We start from the raw sequence: 9,877 nt of genomic DNA, 5'->3' as shown, positions 1-9,877 counted from the left end.
AATATTAATTTTTTTAATGCATATCAAACATGAATGCATTGATAAGTTATTAAAAAGCTATTACTTTAAAAGGGAAGGTGATTTTGGGATAAATAAAAAATAAAGTAGATATATTTTTAATGGGGTGGGGGAAGTATTTAATTAAATTTAAAAAAATTAAAAATTAATGCGTATATTTTGATACCCCTCACGGATATAGATTTTTATTCCAGCGTGTTTGGGATGTACATCACCAAGCAAGTATGTGCAATTCATGGGGATAATCTGTTCCAACGACATACCGTTTCTTGAACGTGAATTTTGCAGAAGGTCAAATCTCAAAAAATACAAATTCTACAACGACACATCGTTTTGTGTCGATAGCCAGCTGTAACGCTCATTCCCAGTTGCCTAGGGCTAGTTTCTCTATAAATAGGCCCTTCGGGTCCTTGCATCTTTCGTTTCGAGAGTACCCTATTCGGAGAATTTCTCTGAGAGATCTGTGGCTCTTCGAAGACGATCTCCTTCTCTGCTTGCGAAACTGTACCAAATTTAAAATAATACCAAAGGAAAGAGCAAAAACTTCATTTGTAATAGATAAATAGAAACATTTTGTAACGAATTTCAGTTCTTTATTTTCTTTGAAACCCTAGGGTTAGTTTTTTTTTTTCCCTTATTTTTATTTTTACAATCCGATCGCAATGGATATGAGATTTCCATACTCGCCGGCGGAGGTCGCCAAAGTCCGCGTGGTGCAGTTCGGCATAATTAGCCCTGACGAGATTGTAAATTCCCATGTCTCCCAGTATTTCTTTTATTGTCTGTTTAGCTGCTGGAAAATTACAAAAATCAACACAAAATGTTTGATTATCAGTTCTAGTGTTAAACTTCCATTCTCCTTTTGCTGCTGCTACTGCTACTGCAAGTTCCTTTTTTTCTTTGGTTTTGTATTGCATCTGTTTGTGTGGTAGAACTTGGTGTTTTGGTGTTACTGTGTCGTGAACTTCTATGGATTCTTGAATAGTGTTGTGGTTTGGTTGCAGAGGCAAATGTCTGTGGTGCAGATTGAGCACAGTGAAACTACGGAGAGGGGTAAGCCGAAGCCAGGGGGTTTAAGTGATCCTAGACTGGGTACAATTGATAGAAAGATGAAGTGTGAAACTTGTACTGCCAACATGGCCGAGTGTCCAGGTCACTTTGGTCATCTGGAGTTGGCCAAGCCAATGTTTCATATAGGCTTTATGAAAACAGTGCTGAGCATCATGCGATGTGTTTGTTTCAACTGTTCCAAGATTCTCGCTGATGAGGTACTTTTGAATGGAATTTTTACGGTTTTTCAACTAGTTGATATCTGGGTTGTAGACTGAGTTGTCTAAGCATTTCATAAGTAGATTTAAGTTTTTCCACAGACCTTGTTTAGAACTTTTATTGGGATGACTGACCAGCTATAATGAGAACTAATAGCTTCATGAACGAGTCAGTGCAGTATAAAGTTATAGCTGTCATTTATGTCTGCTCAATTGCTAAATCAGCCGCCAATTATTAATTCTGTCACCAGCTCATAGGCCAGACCAGCATATTGGTAACTTTTTTCATATTGTGTTTGATTGCATTCCTGCAGGAGGATCACAAGTTTAAGCAAGCCTTGAAAATAAAGAATCCCAAAAACAGGCTTAAAAAGATTCTTGATGCATGCAAGAATAAGAGTAAATGTGAAGGTGGTGATGACATTGATGTTCAAGGTCAGGATACTGAAGAACCGGTTAAAAAGAGTCGTGGGGGTTGTGGTGCTCAGCAGCCAAAGCTGACCATTGAAGGTATGAAGATGATTGCTGAGTACAAGGCTCAAAGGAAGAAAAATGATGACCAGGAACAGCTACCTGAGCCTGTGGAAAGAAAGCAGACACTTACAGCAGAAAGGGTAATCATATTTAAGAAATCTTATGCCTTAAGTCCAACTTGCACTTGATGTTAATCTTCTATTTGTGCTGCAGGTTCTTAGTGTTCTGAAACGGATAAGTGATGAGGACTGCCAATTGTTAGGATTTTATCCAAAGTATGCACGTCCAGATTGGATGATTCTACAAGTCCTTCCAATTCCACCACCTCCTGTGAGGCCCTCTGTGATGATGGATACATCCTCTAGGAGTGAGGCAAGCTTCTTTCTCAATTATTTGTCAATTATAAAGAAGTTGATTTTTAGATATTTATTTGTTTTTGGGTTTATGCAGTTTTTTTTTTGTGCTTCAGTGATGAGAAAGCAAAAATGATTGTTATGTCTTGTCTTTGATGAATCCAGGATGATTTGACTCATCAGTTGGCAATGATTATTCGGCATAATGAGAATTTGAGGAAGCAGGAGAGGGGTGGGGCGCCTGCACATATCATATCGGAGTTTGCACAGTTGCTGCAGTTTCATGTAGCAACATATTTTGACAATGAGTTGCCTGGACAGCCAAGGGTATGAGTTGTAGGACATCTGCACATTTATCTGTAGTGTAAATTTGTAAGCTCAATGTAATGTTTAACTTGATGTAAGAAGAAAGCTTATACTGACCAGCTGATGTACCATATCATGCAGGCTACACAAAGATCTGGGAGACCTATTAAATCTATTTGTAGTAGGTTGAAAGCCAAGGAAGGCCGGATTAGGGGTAACCTGATGGGGAAACGTGTGGATTTTTCTGCACGTACAGTCATCACACCTGATCCCACTATTAATATTGATGAACTAGGTGTGCCTTGGAGTATTGCATTGAATCTCACCTATCCAGAAACTGTGACTCCATATAACATTGAAAGGTATATATCTCATCATGGTTAAAACTTTTACATATTTTATCCTTTTATTTGTCTTAAGCTAGGATTTTCTTAAAAAAGGTTGAAGGAGCTTGTTGAATATGGGCCACATCCTCCCCCGGGTAAAACTGGTGCAAAGTATATCATAAGGGATGATGGTCAAAGACTTGATCTTCGTTATTTGAAGAAAAGCAGTGATCATCATTTGGAGCTTGGCTACAAGGCATTGTCTTCAATTTTTTCTTCTTTCACCTTAGTTATTTTTTCTTTTGTTTGATTTAATAAGCTCTTGAATTGTGGTTTCAGGTGGAGAGGCATTTGAATGATGGTGACTTTGTGCTCTTCAATCGACAACCCAGTCTCCACAAAATGTCAATTATGGGACATAAAATAAAGATTATGCCATATTCAACTTTCCGTTTGAACTTGTCTGTTACTTCACCATATAATGCTGATTTTGATGGTGATGAAATGAACATGCATGTTCCTCAATCATTTGAAACCAGAGCAGAGGTGTTGGAGCTGATGATGGTGCCTAAGTGCATTGTGTCGCCTCAATCAAATCGGCCTGTGATGGGAATTGTCCAGGATACACTTTTAGGATGCCGTAAGATCACCAAGAGGGATACCTTCATAGAGAAGGTGATAGCTGCAGAGCAACTTCTGGTTCCTTCGGCCATTTTAGCTGTGTTTTTATCTTTTTTATGGTTGGTTGAAAAATGACCTTCATTGCTTTCTGGCAGGATGTTTTTATGAACATCTTGATGTGGTGGGAGGATTTTGATGGGAAAATTCCTGCTCCTGCAATTCTGAAACCACGACCGCTTTGGACTGGAAAACAAGTTTTTAATCTTATCATTCCAAAGCAGATAAATCTTATCAGAACTGCTGCCTGGCACACAGATACGGAAAGAGGTATTATTACTCCTGGGGACACTCTTGTTCGAATAGAAAGGGGGGAGCTGCTCTCTGGAACTCTTTGCAAGAAAACTCTTGGGACTTCTACTGGAAGTCTTATACATGTCATTTGGTATGCATTTCTGTCTTTTCAGACATCTAGGAAAAGATGTTTTTCAGCGGAATCTTTTTTTTTTTTTTTAATTTCAGATGTCTAGTTATAGGTGGAATTTGGAGAAACTTGGTATGGTGCTTTATGTAATGTGTCAATGCATGCAGGGAAGAGGTTGGTCCTGATTCAGCTCGCAAATTTTTGGGGCATACGCAGTGGCTTGTGAATTACTGGCTTTTGCAAAATGGTTTTAGCATCGGTATTGGAGATACAATCGCTGATGCAGCAACTATGGAGAAAATCAATGAAACTATTTCACTTGCAAAAAATGAAGTGAAGGATCTTATTACAAAGGCCCAAAACAAGGAGCTAGAGGCTGAACCTGGACGGACTATGATGGAATCATTTGAAAACAAAGTGAACCAGGTACATAAGAAATGATTCCTCTTCATTCTTCTGTCTGGTTCCTTTTTGTTGCTTCCTGACATATTTGCCATCTGCTAGGTATTGAACAAAGCTCGTGATGATGCGGGAAGCAGTGCCCAAAAGAGTTTATCTGAGAGTAACAACCTCAAGGCCATGGTTACTGCAGGATCTAAGGGGAGTTTCATTAACATATCACAGATGACTGCTTGTGTGGGGCAGCAAAATGTTGAGGGTAAGCGTATACCATATGGTTTTGTAGATCGGACTTTGCCCCACTTCACCAAGGATGACTATGGGCCAGAAAGTCGTGGGTTTGTGGAGAACTCATATCTGCGTGGGTTGACCCCCCAGGAGTTCTTCTTTCATGCTATGGGTGGTAGGGAAGGTCTTATAGATACTGCAGTGAAGACTTCTGAGACTGGGTACATCCAGAGGCGGCTAGTGAAGGCCATGGAGGATATCATGGTTAAATATGATGGCACTGTTAGGAATTCACTAGGGGATGTTATTCAGTTTCTCTATGGGGAAGATGGTATGGATTCTGTCTGGATAGAATCACAGAAGCTGGATTCTCTAAAAATGAAGAAATCAGAATTTAATAGGGTCTTCAGATATGAAATTGATGATGAAAATTGGAACCCTTCTTACATGATGGCAGATCACATTGAGGATTTGAAAAATATCCGAGAACTGCGTGATGTTTTTGATGCTGAAGTTCAAAAACTTGAAGCAGATAGATACCAACTTGGAACAGAGATTGCCACCACAGGTGATAATTCATGGCCATTGCCTGTTAACCTCATGAGGCTTATTTGGAATGCACAAAAAACTTTCAAGGTTGATACAAGAAGGCCATCAGACATTCATCCAATGGAAGCAGTAGAAGCTGTTGATAAGTTGCAAGAGAGATTGAAAGTTGTTCCCGGGGAGGATCCGTTGAGTGTGGAAGCCCAAAAGAATGCCACTCTTTTCTTTGGAATTTTGCTTCGCAGCACTCTTGCTAGTAAAAGGGTGTTGGAAGAATACAGGCTCACTCGTGAAGCATTTGATTGGGTTATTGGTGAGATTGAATCACGGTTCTTACAGTCATTGGTGGCCCCTGGAGAAATGATAGGTTGTGTTGCTGCACAGTCAATTGGAGAACCTGCCACCCAAATGACTCTGAATACCTTCCACTATGCTGGTGTTAGTGCAAAGAATGTCACTCTTGGTGTTCCCAGGCTAAGGGAAATTATTAATGTTGCTAAAAAAATTAAAACTCCTTCTCTTTCTGTCTTCTTGGTTCCTGAGTGTAATAAAACAAAAGAGAAGGCTAAGAGTGTTCAGTGTGCCTTAGAATACACCACTCTCCGGAGTGTTACCCAAGCTACTGAAGTATGGTATGATCCAGATCCCATGAGTACCATAATTGAAGAGGATGTTGATTTTGTGAAGTCCTATTATGAAATGCCAGATGAAGAGGTTGCACCGGAAAAAATTTCTCCTTGGTTGCTTCGTATAGAGTTGAACCGTGAAATGATGGTTGATAAGAAGCTGAACATGGCTGACATTGCCGAGAAGATCAACCTTGAGTTTGATGATGATTTGACATGTATATTTAATGATGACAATGCTGAAAAACTGATCCTGCGCATACGTATCATGAATGATGAAGCTCCAAAGGGGGAGTTGAATGATGAGTCAGCTGAGGATGATGTTTTCCTGAAGAAGATTGAGAGTAACATGCTGACAGAAATGGCTCTTCGAGGTATCCCAGATATAAACAAGGTGTTCATTAAACATGGTAAAGTAAGCAAGTTTGATGAAAATGATGGATTTAAGACTATGGAGGAATGGATGCTTGATACAGAGGGGGTCAATCTCTTAGCTGTTATGTGTAATGAGAATGTTGATGCGAAGAGGACAACGAGCAATCATTTGATTGAAGTTATTGAAGTTCTTGGTATCGAGGCAGTTCGTCGTTCCCTACTGGATGAGTTGAGGGTGGTTATTTCTTTTGATGGATCTTATGTAAATTACAGGCATCTGGCTATACTGTGTGACACGATGACCTATCGTGGCCATTTGATGGCAATCACCCGCCATGGTATCAATCGGAATGACACTGGGCCATTAATGAGATGCTCATTTGAAGAGACCGTTGACATTCTTCTTGATGCTGCTGTGTATGCTGAAACAGATTACTTGAGGGGGGTGACTGAAAATATTATGCTTGGTCAGCTTGCTCCAATTGGCACAGGAGACTGTGCCTTGTACCTCAATGATGAGATGCTGAAGAATGCTATTGAACTTCAGCTCCCAAGTTATATGGATGGCCTGGATTTTGGCATGACTCCTGCTCGTTCCCCAGTCTCAGGAACGCCTTACCATGAGGGCATGATGTCTCCAAGTTATTTGCTGAGCCCAAGTCTACGCCTTTCACCCATTACAGATGCTCAGTTCTCACCATATGTTGGTGGAATGGCTTTCTCTCCTACTTCATCTCCAGGCTACAGTCCATCATCTCCAGGCTACAGTCCATCTTCCCCTGGATACAGCCCTACCTCTCCTGGATACAGCCCTACCTCACCTGGTTACAGCCCTACCTCACCTGGATACAGCCCAACTTCGCCAACCTATAGTCCTAGCTCTCCTGGCTATAGCCCTACCAGTCCTGCCTATTCTCCTACAAGTCCATCATATTCCCCAACTTCCCCTAGTTACAGCCCAACATCTCCCAGCTACAGCCCGACATCTCCAAGTTATAGCCCAACCTCTCCAAGCTATAGCCCCACATCTCCCAGTTACAGTCCAACTTCACCAAGCTATAGCCCTACATCTCCAGTATACAGTCCCACTTCACCGGCGTATAGTCCCACTTCGCCTGCATACAGTCCTACCTCACCTTCATACAGCCCAACTTCTCCTTCCTATAGCCCAACATCACCTTCCTATAGCCCAACCTCTCCTTCTTACAGCCCCACATCTCCATCATACAGCCCAACTTCACCTGCTTATAGCCCCACTTCCCCCGGTTACAGTCCAACCTCACCAAGCTACAGCCCAACATCGCCAAGCTATAGCCCGACCTCACCCAGTTACAATCCTCAATCAGCTAAATACAGTCCGTCACTAGCATACTCACCAAGCAGTCCAAGATTGTCACCATCAAGTCCTTACAGCCCTACATCTCCAAATTATAGGTAGGCTGACAATCTACTAGTAGCTAGTTCCTTGCTTTTGTTGTTTATTCAAGTACTTGACTTTTTCAAATTTCCCCCATAGTTATGGTGAATTATTTTCATAGTGTCTCTTAACTTTTTCTTCTTTTATCTTATGTTGCAGCCCAACATCACCATCATATTCTCCAACCTCTCCATCATATTCCCCTTCAAGCCCAACATATAGTCCTAGCAGGTGACTCTTATTGTACCACTATTTTGTCTGCTACATACTTAATATTATTTTACTGGTTCATTATTACTAGCTTAACCTTTACTGATAGTGCATTCTAATCATGCTATCGTTTGTATTCTTCAGCCCATATAATTCTGGAGTCAGCCCAGATTATAGCCCAAGTTCCCCACAATATAGGTATGCCAAAATTTCAAGCCAATTTCTCAAAGTAATACATTAATCTAAATGGATTGATCCAATTACAATGGGTTCACTTTTTTCCCCCCTGTGCAGCCCTAGTGCTGGGTATTCGCCTAGTGCACCTGGGTACTCACCATCATCTACTAGTCAGTACACTCCTCAAACGAGTACCAAGGATGACAGGAATAACAAAGGGGACAGAAATGGGAGGGACAAGAAGGATGATAGGAGCAGTCGATGAGATGTATAATTTATTTGAAGAGCTTGTTAGGAAGTAAAGGTCAAGTGTCCTTTCAACTCTTGTGTGTTACTTGGATACAGAGTCGTGCAAATCTATAAAATTTTCTAAACTTTTTCTGTAGAGGTATAGTTGCGAGATTGCTTTAGTAAAAACCTTACAACTGTTTTTAGTGTCACTAAATTGAGATGATTTAAATGGATGGACTTTTTAGATTCAGTCCCAATATAGCTTATTTTTACAGTTTGTAGGAAGTGCTTCAAATGTGTTCCTGTTGTGAATGGAACGGTACAGATTGCTTTGATAGATCTTGGTTCCAATCCCTTTCTATGCTATCCTTTTGTGATCTATATTTTGTGTTTCTGGAAGTATTCGGCTGCTAGATTTTGAAACTAGCAACAAGTCTACTTCCATAGCTCTTCTTTATTCTTCATTGTTAAATATTGACAGTGGTACTTTCTTCTGTTAGGTTCAGAACTTGATATCTTTACTAATGAGCATTTTGAAGTCGGAATATTTTGCTAATATTTTTAGGCAAAGTATGCTGATTTGTACTTTAATTTTTGTTGAACTTGCAGCTTCCATTAAATTGCAAGGCTTGAACATGGATGGGTCAAAAGCTAAATATGTTGTTGACTATATGGAGACATTAATTTCTCGGCTTTCTTCATATTACTGTATAAAGTTGAACTGAACTTTTTCACGTGTTTGTGGACATCTGCTGCTTAACACTTGAATTTCAACTTCAGTTCAAATGGTTACTCTTCATATGTCTAGTTGGTTACAAATTAATTCGGTGTTGCATTTTCTTTTGTAAGTTGTAGCCATATTGAGAAAGGGAAGTACAAGTTCCAGTACAGCTAATTGTTGATTTAGATTGTAAAAATCTTGAGAAGTTTATTCATGTTCTAGTGGATGGATTAGTGCTTATGCAAAGTAGTTTGGGATGGTGTTAAGGATTCGAAGTAGCAAAGCTACTTGTATTGTGACCTTGTGTTATTACTAGAAAAATGATATGGCGCAAATTTTGAAGAAAACGTGCCTAGTGTGATGCTCTCTTCTACAAAATTTGAGGTTGCTTTCACCAAGCAGGAACCAGAATTTGCCCCAGCAGAGTAGACGTCTGACGGCTAGGTATTTGCCATCTTATTTATTATTTTAGGCTGGCGAAGAAAGTCGACTAAACCATCACTTATTTTGTTCCCAAGCTTCAAATTCTCCTTTTCTTAAGCCTTAAAGAAAACTCTGGAGAGCCCTAGTGATATTGACAGGGAAACAACAGAAATTTAGAGGCAAAATCTCAAACTTTCTACCAAAAGCAGCAACTCCTGTGACCTTTCTGAGTTAACCTCCCTGTCCAGTCACAGCCAATGCTAGAAAAGGATTTTCTAACCCAAGAGTATCACTTATTCCAAGGAAGTTGCGTAGAAGAGGCAGGAGTTTAAGTCCATCTACCACAAAAATTCGTGCATGGGCCAAGTCGAGAAGGAGAACCCCACAAAACTCCCAGAAAATGTGCCATGTTCTTGTCCTGGAGCAATAATGATGATTTTAAGGGAGAAGGACCAACCATGGAAGAAAAAGTTCCTTGCTGGGGTCATCATTAGCAAGTGGCCTAGGTGTGAAAGAAATTTCACTTGAAGGCTCATGATGTTGTAGGGGCTGCAAAGGGGAATGTTTTTGTCCACCAAATGAGATACTCGAGGACAAAGAAAAAAAAGGTTATTGTAGCTCGCTCTGTCTGAATCAACCATATTGGATTGGATAGATCGCTGTAAATCCAAGGAAACACGTAAATTGGCGGAGGAAATGAGACATGTCTCTTCTTAGACCTCGTCAATTCTAAAAAT

At 40.3% G+C, this 9,877-nt stretch overlaps 1 protein-coding gene across 1 annotated transcript; it reads left to right on the top strand.

Moving 5' to 3' along the window:
- The first annotated feature begins 445 nt into the window (after positions 1–445).
- LOC110642224 (DNA-directed RNA polymerase II subunit RPB1) lies at positions 446–8,963 on the top strand. The gene is made up of 15 exons (XM_058153119.1): positions 446–764; positions 1,023–1,286; positions 1,601–1,900; positions 1,974–2,132; positions 2,279–2,440; positions 2,561–2,781; positions 2,860–3,001; positions 3,085–3,420; positions 3,522–3,808; positions 3,955–4,213; positions 4,292–7,395; positions 7,538–7,609; positions 7,733–7,786; positions 7,883–8,069; positions 8,606–8,963. Exons 1-14 carry the CDS (start codon positions 681–683, stop codon positions 8,028–8,030), a joined length of 5,592 nt encoding a protein of 1,863 aa, XP_058009102.1. The 5' UTR covers positions 446–680; the 3' UTR covers positions 8,031–8,069; positions 8,606–8,963.
- The last annotated feature ends 914 nt before the right edge of the window (positions 8,964–9,877 follow it).

This window comes from Hevea brasiliensis, chromosome 9 (genome assembly GCF_030052815.1).
Source record: "Hevea brasiliensis isolate MT/VB/25A 57/8 chromosome 9, ASM3005281v1, whole genome shotgun sequence".
Taxonomy (NCBI): domain Eukaryota; kingdom Viridiplantae; phylum Streptophyta; class Magnoliopsida; order Malpighiales; family Euphorbiaceae; genus Hevea; species Hevea brasiliensis.
The sequence above is the reverse complement of the archived record's forward strand: the minus strand, read 5'-3'. Positions and strand labels throughout refer to the sequence as shown.